The 14,175-nt window shown below is 47.2% G+C and overlaps 1 protein-coding gene across 3 annotated transcripts in view; it reads right to left on the reverse strand.

Moving 5' to 3' along the window:
- The window catches only part of LOC121588394 (potassium voltage-gated channel protein eag), a 43,924-nt gene that overhangs the window by 13,596 nt on the left and 16,153 nt on the right, over positions 1-14,175 (reverse strand). Inside the window, exons 2-6 of one of the 3 annotated variants that reach the window (XM_041906266.1) lie at positions 10,298-11,481; positions 6,516-6,636; positions 6,070-6,182; positions 5,337-5,468; positions 4,650-4,655 (exon numbers count right to left, since the gene is read on the reverse strand). In XM_041906266.1, the coding sequence (XP_041762200.1) occupies positions 4,650-4,655; positions 5,337-5,468; positions 6,070-6,182; positions 6,516-6,636; positions 10,298-10,376 (451 nt within the window). In that variant the 5' untranslated portion in view covers positions 10,377-11,481. Of the gene's footprint in view, positions 1-4,649; positions 4,659-5,336; positions 5,469-6,069; positions 6,183-6,515; positions 6,637-10,297; positions 11,482-14,175 lie in introns of all 3 variants that reach the window. The other 2 variants (XM_041906265.1, XM_041906267.1) reach the window with 2 other exon arrangements.

Below are 14,175 nucleotides of genomic sequence, written 5' to 3' on the forward strand. Positions count from 1 at the left end.
TGGGTTGGAACGCAAACAAAAAAATATTACTTTCTACCAGAAGTGTTTGGGGAGAGCGGTCCGCGCAAACAACAAATCATTAGAAGAGGAAATGATTAATGGTCCTTTTTTTTGCTAGTGTTGTTGTTGTTGTTGTTGTTGGGTAATGCTATCCTCTCTTGGCGGCATGGTGGAACGGTTCCAGAAACGGGAAAAGCCCTTCATAAAGAAAGAAGCGCCGTAAAACCTACTTCATAGATGATGGTGTACTACTTATCATGGCGTTTGCCGTTCGTCTTCGACCCGATTCTGTTGATGGTGCTATGAGAGGATACGGCCCTCATTCACCCCACCACGCCGTTTGCTATCAAAGCGTGTGTGGCTGCTGAACCGTTTTGCTTGTAGCAAATCAAAATTCATTTGAATTCAATCATCAACATGAATGCGTGCACGGGTTGGTGAAAATCCACCTCTAAGAAAAGGCAAATGGTAAAGCACGCCCGTAAGAAAGCCCCCCCCCGCCCCCTCACACGCTCATCCTACATCCTTCTGTGTGCTGCCGGAGGATGGTAATGTAGCCGCCCGTTCGATTTGCACAATTCAAAGAACCCCGCATTTCGCATTTAACGATAATCTTATAATCCTGTAATTGTATTCAAACATTATCGTTTGCAGCGTCGGCAGAAACGGCTTCCAGTTGCCCCGGCAAGAAAGCATTAAGCAAACAATAACAACAACAACGCTCGGTGAAAGGTCATACGGTGAAAGCTCATCATCTGGCTGCCATTAAAAATGTACGCGCACCGTACCGCATACATCGTGCGAATGGACTCAGCTCACGCGGGCAAACGCAGGACGAAGCGCTCAACAAATTGCCATCCACTAGAAAGGGGGGAGGGATGTTCAAATAAAAGGTTTGAACACTTTAGTTTTCTTTCCTCCCGCTTGCGCCTCGCCCTTTCCCATGTTGGGGAAGCATTGGAAGCCACTCGGAAGTCGAGCAATCGTAACCTCCGTTCCGGGTGGTAGAAGATCCTGTCTCCACCGCCCCGACTGCTTGGTTCAAAGGCGTTTGGGTCGTGTCGGCTGGGCTGGGTCGGTTCACAACCTTTCAATAATTCCGTTAACGTTCGAATCGAACGAATCGAGCCCTCCTTTCACAAACTAACACCGCTTCCGTTCACTGAACGTGACGGAGGACTCGGTTTGCCTTTGCCCTTCTTTTTTTTTTTTGACGTGCGGTTTTGACGTTTTGTTTGCCGAATCGTTGTCATTCACACAAATCAAAAGGCATCAACTAAAGAAGAAGAAAAAAAAAGCAAAAGAATAACGTGAACGGAGTGATTGGTAGCTTTCTCCATTGCAAAAGGGCATTCTAGAAAAGCCCGTCATTCAACACCCATTTCTCTCACACTCTCCCTCTCTCTCTCTCTCCGTCGTTTTCTCAATATATCTGTTCCCGCTATTATGCCATCAACAATCATGGGGGAGAGCGGTGTTTTTCTTCATGCTTCCGGCCGCATCACCTCAACACAAACCCCAAGCAAAAGGGTGGGGTGGCGGCGCCGAGCGGTTGCGGGACCGGGTTTGGATAGGTTACAATTTCCTGTTGATCATGGCAATTGGTGGCAGGCGAGCTGCACTCCTTCGCGCTCCTGGCTGATGGTTGGAAATCGAGAATTGCTTATTCAAATTTGATTAACAAAGAAATCAGGCTTCCGGGGAGGGGGGGGGGGCGCAAGAGGCCGCCTCTGGCAACCAGGACCACTACGGGGTTTAACGATTTTTCTCCTACATTCTTTTGCGCTCCATTCTTCTTGCTGGTGGGTACGAGCGCGCTGGAAGCATGTTGCATCATTTCCCAACCGCCACCGCCACGATTCCGGGTAGTGGGACAATCGAACCAAAGCAAAGCAACCATCGAACGAAGGGGTGGAGTGGCGAGAGAGGATTCCGTTGGCAGTCGCTTCAAAATTGATCCCAATTCTTTTGATGGCGTTGATGGGAAAGCGCCCTTATGCAATCGTCGTCGCCGTGACGGGCGCAACCTGTGAATGCAACAGTGTATTGGCGCTTCGGTCGTACTATTTCATCCATTTTTAATGTGCCTGCTGTTTTCATTTCGCCACGATAATATAGCGGTGCACAATGGGGCGCGAGCGTTATGCAACAAATGGCTGAGGGAGGGGTTGTGAAAGTATTTCCCAGAAAATGACTCGGATTGCATTTTCCGCCCTGGCCTCTGGCTCGGACGTGTGCAAACGACACGGCCCTGAACAGTGATCGCTGGATAGTTTGCTTCATTTTGCTACGCGCATTGCATTAATTAGGGCGCTCTGTTATGCGTGTTGCATACATTGCGGGGCTTAATGCAAACTGGCGCACAAAATATGCAAAAAACGTATGCAAGGAGCCTATTATCAACTGTTCGACAGTCTGCAAGGAAGAAAACACTTTCCAATTGGAATATTTTTAGTCTTGCAGCTAGCAGTTTGGGGTGGAATTTGGACTCCATTATAAAACATGCCATTTGCATTCGAGCATAGACAGGTTTGGGCATTTAATCATTGCAGACGGTAAACAATACCGCATCCCCTACTTCATCGGTTGCATGCAGTTGGTCGGCTGCCAGTCGGCGAAACAGTCGGAAATTCCTATTGTTGCACTGTACATTCCGATCAGTGCCGGAAATTCCTCGTACCCTTCGTACAAACCGCACACGGTTCTGGAGCGTTCGAAGGGGGAATTAAATTCTACATCAATTCCGAACAGTTCCCACGTGCCATTCCGTGCCGCTTGCTTGCTTGGCTGGCGGTGGTTTTAAAGCCACAATCACTCAGCCAACGCCAAGCGCCGCTTCGCCCATCGCCCATCAAATATTGACTTATTGCCAATACGCGTCCACACACACACACACTCACACAGACCACCGCCATTGCCCTACTGTAAAGGCCGCCCGTTTCCAGCGGGAACTTGTTGCTGTCAATGTTCGATGTGCTGTGGCAGCGGGGGAGCCACGGGGTTCAACGTCGAAAACAATAACGCCACTCAGAGACAGTCGCCGGAAAGCGAAATCACAAGCTGCCATGCGTTTAACGGCGTGCTTACACAATTTCCGTTTTAGTGCTGCTCCCTAAACTGGCTCAGCCTTTCCCGCTTCGGCAGGAATGGAAATGCGCCGGGCGTGCCGTTTTCAACTCCGGCCGACTGACAGCCGACCGACAGCAACATTGTTTATGACCGCGCAATTTTCCCAACAAAAGAGAGGCGCGCTCTCCGCCAGCGGGAATAAGTCAAAGTTTCTTGTGTCTTTTGCTTTCGGACGGGTGTGTAGTTGTTTGAGCGCTCTTGGGACGATTTTTGTTTGTTCGGGCGATCCAGTTTGGGTCGAGTAGCGAATGTAGAATAAATCTTTAGGATATGAATAATATGAGTATGAACATTGCATAACTTCAGGCGCTTGTAGAATCACGAATTTCGAATTTTTGAAAGTTAAACCCCTCAAAGTATGCAATTCACAGGACAAAGTATGTCGCTAAGTTCGATTTTATCCTGCTAACGCTTTGCTAACCGTTTTTTTTTTTACCGCTCCCTTTCAACAAGCACCGTCCCTGTGGGTTTGTTTTCGTCGCGGGCATGACATTTTAACTTTTCCCATTCCCCACTGCAAAGCAATAGTTTCTACCCCGTACGAAAAACGATTTTTCCCTTGCCACCTTGGCGAAGGTCGTGAACCGGCTGTAAGCACAAGCTCCATCCTTTCTTCCCCCGCTTCTCTTGCAACCGCCCTTCCGGTTGGCAAAAGTTTACCGTAAAATCAAGAAAACAAAAGCAACTTTTGCAAACCCGCTCGGAAGCTGGGTGGCTACGGCGCCCAGAAGCGTTCGGCTCCAATTTCCGTTTTTGTAAAGTTTTCTGCGCCGCGGCCGCGGCACACGATTGAGCAGCTTCTCAAATGTCAAGCGCCTTTCGGTAGGTACGGTCTGCAATCGGTTGACGGAATTAATTTATTCGGGCTCGAGCTAATTTAATGCCATGTTTAATGTGCTGTGGCACAGGGGGTAAAGCGGAAAGCCCCCCTATGCCTGGCGCGATGGATTTGGATTTGTGCGCGCTTTGTGCCTGGTGGTTTCGGTTGCGAGTTCAAACGTGCACAAACGGCACCTCACTGCAATTGAAAAGTTCCAGTCAAGTTCGTACGTCAGCTGTACGCTTAATTTAGAACGGTGCGAAAATAGTTTCGCTCAATCGAAGAGCGGCGCTAAGCGAAAGTGGCAGTTTGATTTGTTTGTAAATATGCACGCGGGCGTAAACTGGCACTAATGGGAAGCAGCGTACGCAAATGGTTTGGTTTGCAAACTGTCTAAAGCGAGGCTTGAGGTTGTAAAACTGTGGAAACTATCGAAAAACGCACTAAAGAGCAAAGGAAGCAATTATAGAATAAAACAGATTGCAAAATGTTTCACAACTCTACAGCAGCTTGCGCAGAACCGCAGTCAAGATATGAAAGCAAAGATAGCAAGAAAATGTTTAAAAAAAAAATATTAAAAAAGCTTGCAAAACTCCCTATCCGATCAGCAAACTCTCTTGAGCAGTAGAAAGGAGCAAAGTGAAAAGCAAATGGAGAAAGGGAACAAAAACGACAGAACACGATAGAACGTAACACTTACCAAGAACTGCTTGCGTACAAAGAAAAGGAAGAAAAAGAGAGAAAGTATCGAATAGAATAAACCGAAGCGAAGCACAGACAGAGAGAAAGTCAAAGTGGCGTTCAGAAACAACGAAACAACAGAGAGGGTAGACGAAGCTGCGTACAGCGCGGTACGCAACGGTAGGGAGAGAGAACAAAACAGTTCAACACAAAGCCGGCGACAAAGTCCAGCACGGTAGGATCGATCGAAAAACTAATGAAAACAATAACAACAACAATGCATTGATCAATTTTGCTCCAATTAGAAAAGATGATAATTTGCTCATGTTTTCTTTCGTTCCGATCGTTCGTGTCTTCCGGGACATCCGGGTTGCGTGATTCCCGGTGTGGCCCCATCGGCACGAACACCCGAACGCCAATCGTCGTGTGCGCGCGAAGGTTCCATGCAAGTAGAGCGCGATTTAAGCAGTTAGAACCCATTTTCACAGCCCACTCTAATGTGTTTCTGGTAAGATATTCGGTCGCTTGAATACATTTCCCAATCTTTCCCAATCACCCCCGCCTGGGGAGAGTTCGAACTCGGCGAGGCCGTTCACATGATGAATGATGCTTGGTTGCTTCACGGTTTTTGTCGTATTCCGATGACGACAACGGGGGGAACAAATCGTCTTTTACACTGCGGAGCATTTACCCTGTAAACACTTACCTCCTTTCGTGTCCTCGCTGTCGATCGGTTGCTTGAGGGCGGTAATGTCCCGAAACGTCAGCAAAAATAGCACAACCAAATCCCGTTCGTTGCGAATGGGAGCGACCTGGAGCAGGAGCCATAGTGGGGTTTCTGTTGCCGAATGGAGGAAGCAGAAGGGAGGAGCATTAGTAAACCGTGGGGAAACAAGGAAAAATCGATCATTAGAAGCGGTGGTGCATAATGGTGGCAATGATACGCGTCTCGCGTTGCGACCATTGTGACCGGAGCAGTGTCGTGGGAAGTGCCGATCCGTCGGCAACGGAGCCACGACAACGAAGACTAGCAACCGATCGATCGGATTCGGATCGGGAAAAACGCGCAACGCGCGAACACTACTCGAACGTACTCGAACCTTACGGAAAATGGCCTCCCTCGCTTCCTGTGCGCGCCAGTTTCTTTTTTTTTTATCAGTCATCGTGACCGTGACATGGCAGCGCAGCGTTCGGAGCGTGCCTTACCTGGCACGACCGGGGACCTGGGCCCGTCCACCGGTGCAGGTGCTTCATTAATCATCGCGCCCAAACACTCCAGCGCGTATCGATCAAAACCCCGAACTTAATTGGATCAAGAGTTAAGCCGGGCCGTTTCGTTCGCGTTCAGTGCTGTTCAGTCGCACAGGGGGGGGGGGGGGGGGGGGGGGAGGGAACTGTGGTCTGCCGTCGAATGTGTAGGTATCCGTGTGGCTACTTACTGTTTTTCTTGTAGAGCAGCACCTCGAACTGGTCGTGCTGTTGGTGCTCTAGCGCGTACTCTACCCGGGCCACCGTCTCCTTCTCCGTCAGCTCGCCGTACATGAAGCCGCACCTAATGTGATAATACGGGAAAAGGAAAGGCAGAACGGGGGAAAGCCAGCAAAATGAGATATGCACTAAATCGGATTTCGAGCCCAGCGGGGAGGGGGGGAGGGGCACCATGTATGGACGCAGCACGTGTAATACCGCTCTGCGCGCTAAAGCATTAAGCATTAGCGCGTATTTTAAGGATCCAAGTACTGCTGTTACTTTTTACCTTTTAATCTGCTGCGCCCTTTCTGTATGGGTGTGTATGTGTGTCCGGTTTTTTTTTGTTCTCATTTGTTGCAATGAGGAGTTATGTGCCCTTTCCCCAGCCCCGGATAGACCACTCCGGTCGACTTACCTGCATGACTTTTGCATAACTTCAGCACGATTATAGCCGCTAATTTTACAGAAGGCCTCATTGCAGTACACGATGGGGAAATCAACGATTTGAGCGTTAGCCAATAGAAAGGAACTGTCCGCTGGAATGAGAGTAGAGAGAGAAAGAGAGAGAGAGAGAGAGAGTGAGTGAAAAACGAACAGTTTGTTGTCGTATAAATAGGGGGAAAAAGCAGATTTAACCAACAAAAGGATAATGATAAGGATGATTTAACAGCAGCTTAACTGATAAGGGTAATTGAAGGAGAAGGTGTAGCAGAAAGACTCAGGGCAGTCGCTAGCAGTTATGCTGTACTCATCCTATGTATTACAAATAAAGAAGGGTGTATGGCATGACGATGCCAAATACGATGACAATGACACTGCACGATGATGGGTATGGGAATGGGATAAAATGGAAGAATTCCTGATATAGCGACACAGCAGGCGAGGAGCCTGAAGGAGCTTCAATTGAAACCAAACGCTAAGGAAAAGCTCAAACATTTTCCAATTATTATCCAAAATTCATTATACTACCAGCGCTCAATCCTTGGCACAGCCTTCCTTATTTTAGAACTTTTACAATATTTATTTCCAGCACTTCGTTCTACGCCATTGCTGTAACATGTTGAAAAATTCCAGTATGCCACGCCGCCCTTCCTGTCGACTCACTCTTCTCAAAACACTTCACAATCTCATATTTTCATTGCATCTGTTTAATAAAGCTCCGGCTGTCAAACTGTACCAGCCCTATGTGTGTGTGTGTGTGTGTGTGAGAGAGAGAGAGAGAGAGTACGCCCCATCAGCTCGGCATGAAGCGCTCTCGGCACTCGGGATTGTTTGCAAATTCCTTATCACTACTGCCGGCGTCAACCACCGACGCCAAACCCAAACCTACCAACCGAAGCGGCAGAGGAGGAAGCGATAGCGGTGGTGAAGGAGCGGACATTCTTCACGTTGATTGATTTATGCAAAAACATTCAACACAAGCACCCTTCAGCCGATGGGATCGGCCACTTCAGGCGAGCGCTCGCCTTGGCAGCCGTCGACAGACGGAAGAGTGCCCAGTACTTCGCTATCTGTAATGAGGACGATGATCATGGTGATGCGGAGGATGATGCTTATGATGGAAGTGTGTACATTTAACTCGACGAGAGACAGAGAGAGAGAGAGAGAGAGAGAGAGGGGGGGGGAAAGCCTCTCGCCAAACCTGAAATACGCTTTTGTTCATAAATTGTTCCGAAGCTTTCCGGAAAATGTTCATGCCTGTCAGGGCAAATGGATAGGAACTACCTTCACTGATAAACCGTGGTAATTCCACTGCCGTTCAATCACATTCCAAACGATGCTGCTTCGTATTCGTTTGTTCATATTTTTTTCCAGTGCAAGATGGTTGTAATTTTCAATAATAAATGGCGCTGACGTTAACAAGCGGGATAGCCTTTATCAATCAGCCATCAATCTTTCATGGTAAGAACTAGAATGTCAACTTTTAGGTTTGGGTTTCTACCCTTAACAAACACACTCCAAACGGGGGAAAAAAAGAATAGCATATATAGGTGAACGACCAGGGAAACGACCAAAAAACACCTAACTCGTTTCTCAAAACGTGAGCTTTTGTCACTTCTTCTTGCAGCAGAGACAACATGAGGTGAACGAAAAGTCGATCAAACCTGTCGTTTTCCAAAAAAGGTTATACAAACAACTTACAGTCGATTTCGCTATATTTTGGTTGTAAGTCACCTATTTTTCAATGTTTGACAGGGCGCATCAATGTTTGTCTCCAAAGCTCGGAGGGTTGCAGCTCGTGTAAAATTGAACGTGAAATGTTGTGTTTTTTTGTTGCAATATTTCATTAAATATTCATCTGAATGTAGCTAATTGAGCACGAAAACAAATGAAGTTTTATTCCCCTACTACAAAAAAAAAAACAGAAATGAAATGAAATCTTCAACTTTTTAATCCAGAAAACAGGTTAAAATAATTTATTGAATGTATTTTCTTGTAATTACTCGCTTACCATTATTTTTTCACAGGGAAAAAAGCTGACAGTACAAGAAAATGCATATAATATATAGTGTTTAGCATGTTTTATGGATTAAATCAAATTGAAGAATTTAAGTTTATTTCTTTTCGTGTAGGATAAGCCATATTCTGATTAATATTTAATATATGAGGCAGGCCAAGACCGCAAAGCGGTTGTAGCGCCGGATAAGTAAGTAAGTATTTAATATATAGCTATAATAACAACATTTCACTTTTTTTCGAGCTGTAAGGTGTAAACAATGTCTTGAAAATGTATGAAATATCATTCATTATTTCACACAAAAAAACTTTTCCAATTACATGCTTTTATTGTGTTTTTCTAATGTCAAATTACAGTTGTCATAAATCTGGCCAAATGCCTTGCAAACTTAGCATGATTCCAACAAGAGTGGAAAATTGTCGACTTATATACAAAAATAGGTGTGCGTCAGAGTCAAAGATTGATGCGTTAGAGGTAAAGATTGATGCCTTAGAGTCAAAATTTAGCGACAATGACTGAAAAACGGTGGTTTGTTTTGGAATTAGCAACTATTTTAGGTGTTTTAGAACAAAAACGCCATCCTTAATGCATTCAATCCTATGTGTTTGTATTGTACCTCTCGCCTGATTAAGACGGTTTTGTCACTTTTGCCACGGACAGAGCTCTTCTTTACAATCGACATTTGCCATTTGCTCAAAGGTTTTGACAAATTTGTAACTATTTTATCGCTGCCGACCGCCACGCGCCTACGCGAGGAAAACAGCATTTTATGTGCGTTTTTAGATTATTTTAATTACCGCTTTTGTGCTGACAAGCCGAAGAACAGGGCAATAAAACGAAACCCATTAGTGTAACCGGCATCTCAATGTTGCGAGAGCTGCGACACTGAATTTTAACAACACATCTTGCAAGACAAAACCGGGCTTTACCGGGAGTGGTAAAGCGTTCTTTTCCATCCCACCAATCTGAGAGCTTGAGTGGATGTGTCTGTGTGTTTGGCGAAACAACATTTGCACCAGCTCAGCAGGAACCCCCCCCCCCCCTTATAAGAGCTTCTTAACGGCAATCCGTCACCTAAACAAACACACAAACCGAACACACTGTAAACAAATACGGTAAAATCAAAACAGAACAGCTTCCTCCAGCGCTGAGATGGGCAAAGCGTCGGGGACGTTGTAGGAGTAGGGGGATGCAGGGGTGGCAAAATCGAACGATGCGCTTTTACTATTTGGGAAAGGGCAGCGAAGGATGCAGCCCTCACACACACACACGGAGTGGGAGTAAAGGAATTGGATTTTCCTGGGCATGACGCAAAAGAAAAAACGCTGACGAAAGGCGAAACACAAGAGTGCGCCATAAAAACATTGCTTTCGTCGCACCGTCCCATCGTCATCGTGGCCGTAAGAGGGGGGGACGTGTTGAATTTCATCGCCTTTCCCATGCCCCCACTCTTCGCCATCGTCCACGGGTGGCCTTCGACACACACACAATGGAGCGAGTGAGTGTGGCCATTTATTTAGGACGAACATATTGACCAACCGTTGCCGCTGCTACTGAACCTGCTGCTTTCATCGACTGCTGCGATTAAGGTGGGATGGGTGCAAATGGAGGAGGAAAGGTTCAGTGAAAATCATTACCACGGGAAGGGTGGAGGGATGTAGCGAGGATCACACACATCCGTGGGAAGGAGGACAATCGAAACGGTTAGAGTAGCGAGGGGGTAAGGGTCCAATACTTACGCTGCGAGTTCGAGCGCCGGATAATGTTTTCCAGAAACGTGTTCTGGGGAGCGACGAGCCCCCTCCGTCCGCCGGGCATCGTGGATCACTGGCGTGGGGGGATGGGGGGTTCGAGGGACGAGGGTCCGGTGCCGGTTAGCGGGGCAGCAGTGTTGCCAGCGCGTCTATGTTGCCTCCAGCAACTCGCCTTGCACGCGCGTTACGCGACTGCGATCGATTCTTATCAACACTGGCCACAGCACGGCCGACCGTGGATGAGCATACTGGAACCTGCACCTTGCTGCTCACCAGCACACACATAAACACACACAATATCTATCACACTATCACTAGCAGCAAAAAAGGAACTTGGAACTGATACTTGTGCCTCGCGCTCAAAAGCCCTTCCGTGCTTCCGTTTGTAGAGCTTGAAAAGCTGAAGGACTTTGTGTGTGTTTTTCTTTTTTTTCTGATTCGCTTTCTCTGCCTTCCACTCTTTGCCCGTTAATTCTGCTTGTATTTTAATTTTTCACCAACACAGCCACACGCGCGTGTTGCTCACTTGGGCAGCTTTCACACGACACCACGTACGTGGACGTACCGCGATCTGGTCGGTTCGGTAGCAACACCGACGACGGGTGGATGAGCAGGGTTGCTGCTACTGCTTCTACTGCTGCTGCTGCCGGACAGGACGTTCACCACCCACGCGTACATGTTCGTACATTTGCCGCGTGTAGTGGCAATTACTCTGCAATCACTGCACCACCACCACCACGCGTTACAACACCACTCCAGCCACACACGCACTTCACTGTGGCGCTTTTCTTACATGCTTGACTTTATTACACACATATATATAGATCGACGTGGAGAGAGAGAGAGAGAGCGTGTGCTTCGAATTTACATCTGCTAATCGATATATCCCGCGGCACTGGCGAAACAGGCACACAGTGTATGTGTGTATGTGTGTGTGTGTGTGTGTTTGCACAATATCCAGGAAAGGCAGGATATGATGATGCACACACAACACACGCTATCGACCGCAGAGCCGCACACAGCACAACAGTAGCGCACTTTCCCTGCAGCACAGCACACTACTATCGGGCACTGGTTGGGCTGGGATTATAATTCATGTTTTTTTTATTCACAAACATTTTATACACACCCACCTACACACACTTCACTTTGCGGTTGAAAACTCTATCCTGAAAATGCCCGGAGAAATATACACGGTGAAAGAATTAATAACATTATTCTTTGTGAATGCGGAATGACTATCGATCAGAGAAGGGAAGGAATTTGCCGGAGAGAGAGGAAGAGTCGGCACTGCCAATTATTATTTTAATTAATTATACCGTTTTCACATCTTCAAAGTCACTTGGAAATAAAGAGGTTCACTTTACAATCGATATTGAGGGGGGAAACTACACAGCGCCTTGCTAATAATAATGAACAAACACAATAACAAGGGCCTTTTTTGCAGGGTCCGGATGAGAACGCTGCTGATGGCCGGCCGTGTGCAGCGCCGACCGCTTACGCACGGATCTATTCAGATGAACACGGAGTACCGCTTTATGAATGGATGTGCTTTCGCTGCCACAGCGTATCTGACTGCGTTGGTTTTGGAATGCCTACTTCGTTAGTTTATATTACACTGAACTCGATGCATGAGAAGCAGTGGGGAAATGTTAGCAAAAAGAATCTTCAAAATTAATGTGTTAAAATGATATGTATGTGTGCTCAATGCTGACTTTTATGACTATTTAAATATTTTATAGGCATCTGTAAGCATTGTTTTCGTTGCAAAAATGATTAAGTAACCCTCATATTTATAATACATTCGACACTTGCGCTTCATTTATAGTGTGTTCATGTTTTAGTGCACATGTTTTCAAAAAGGTTAATACATTTGTTTGAACCTAATTGGAACTTGCTGATACTCTTATCGCACTACCATTATCGAACAACCAATCATTACACTTTGCTATACAAGCAAACTTTCAAATCGCTTCCCTTCCCACTATACTTCCGATCCTGCAAGAATCCTTGCATCCAAACCAAGCCCGTACCCGCACATGCCCCCACACAGTAACTCCACACACAAAAGCTCTCGTCGCTTTATGGACGTGTCACCGGCATGCAAAAGACACAAATTCTAACATTTGAATAAACATTACTTCCCACACACCTACGGGTTCTCACCCACTAGCTTCGGCTCAATCGGATGATGGAAACAGAAATAGGGAACATCATCCTTTTTGCTCGTACGCGTGCAAGGCCGCCCCATTCCTCCGCTTTTGCAAAGCTTTTCTGGAACGGACACCTAATTAGGTGGTCCTTCATTTGAATATTCCATTCACCGTGTCACCCCGTGGCAAACACGGGGTGACGGAGGTTCATAAAGTAACAATAAACGGCAAAGATAAAAAAAAACTTCTTTGACATTCATGTGCTTGTGCTGCTGCTAACATCATGTACGCCCTCGTGTAAGGAACAGTTGCCGCAAAAGTTTGTACCCCGTTGTGGCTCATGTACCCCAGTCCTTTCTCCTTGCTGACTGGAAAGGTCATTCCGGGTGGACCTTCCGGGAATTATCACCCCTGACAGTGTACGATCTAGCGCGACACACTAACCTAGCCGCCTACGGTGGCCAACCGCGCGGGTCGACGACGCATGCATACCGTTAATATGTGGCGCATATGTGATTGATTGAGGTCACCGCATGTACATATGTGTGTGTGTGTGTGTGTGAGAGAGAGAAAGAGGAGAGAGGGGAGAACACACATACAGCAGAAGGACAATGATTGGCTGGCTTCCGCGTGACCTGGCCCCGTGACGAGCGCCGTAACAGTGGCGACCTTACTAGGCGAGCAAACTCACGGTCATTTGAAAATCAAATACTCTCACGCCTGGGTAATACCGCGGCTCGGTTCCCCATACCACCCCCCGGCCGCAGGGGGTGTTGGCCACCATTAAAAGGTAGAGTAACAGCAGGATGGCGCAGGGTAGCGAGAGTGATTATAACATTTTTTCCTTCTTCTTTCTCCTCGCCCTCTCGACGGTCGCCGCACGCCATCACCCATAAATCCTGCCCGTGCGCCATAAATTTCGCCTTGAGGCTTATTTATGCAAATTTAGCCTTCTTGCTTCTCAAAACCGTTGCTCGTAGCGTGTGGTTCACCTAAACTATTGTGTGTATGTGTGAACCTGTGCGCGCGTGTGTGGATGTGTGTTTAGGTGTTTGGAGCACCTGAATACCTTGCCGATGTTCCTGCAGGAGCACCGAGCGGCGAATGAGAGTGAAACTAGGCAAGCAACCCACCGGCAACGCTGCAGCTACATACACACTTTAATTGAAGTTTTACCGCTACCGAATAGATTGCACAACCAGGGTGGCCACCTTTTCCCCACCAGCCCTCACGCTTCCTCACTGCCGAAGCGGAAGTTTAAGGATAGTTCACCCTCCCTTAATGGCTTCCAAACCTCCCAAGTATCATTAAAGCTCGGTAAGCCTCGCAATGAAGTAAGCGCTGGGAACTGATTCGAGCGTTTCAACGCCACAAACACACAAACACACACACGCACTGACACACCGTGAACGGGAACGTGGAATAAGGATTTGGTCCGCTGTGAATAATTCAATCCAGCAATGGAAGTGGACGGCCGTGCAAGCATGAGCATAAAATCCACGCCTCTATTCATCATCCCGAGCGCCGGGATCCCCCGCCAGCATGTTATACGGGACCGCTCGCTTAGGAGCAGTTAAAATGAGCGACGTTGACTGGAGCATAAACGTACCTCGGGCAGTCCTACCTTGCATTACTGTGCGGTCCTTTATCCCGGCCCGTGCCAGAGGATGGGTTATAAATAGAGGGTTACGTTATTTTTAAAACACAGCA

The sequence above is a fragment of the Anopheles merus genome, chromosome 2R, assembly GCF_017562075.2.
Source record: "Anopheles merus strain MAF chromosome 2R, AmerM5.1, whole genome shotgun sequence".
Taxonomy (NCBI): domain Eukaryota; kingdom Metazoa; phylum Arthropoda; class Insecta; order Diptera; family Culicidae; genus Anopheles; species Anopheles merus.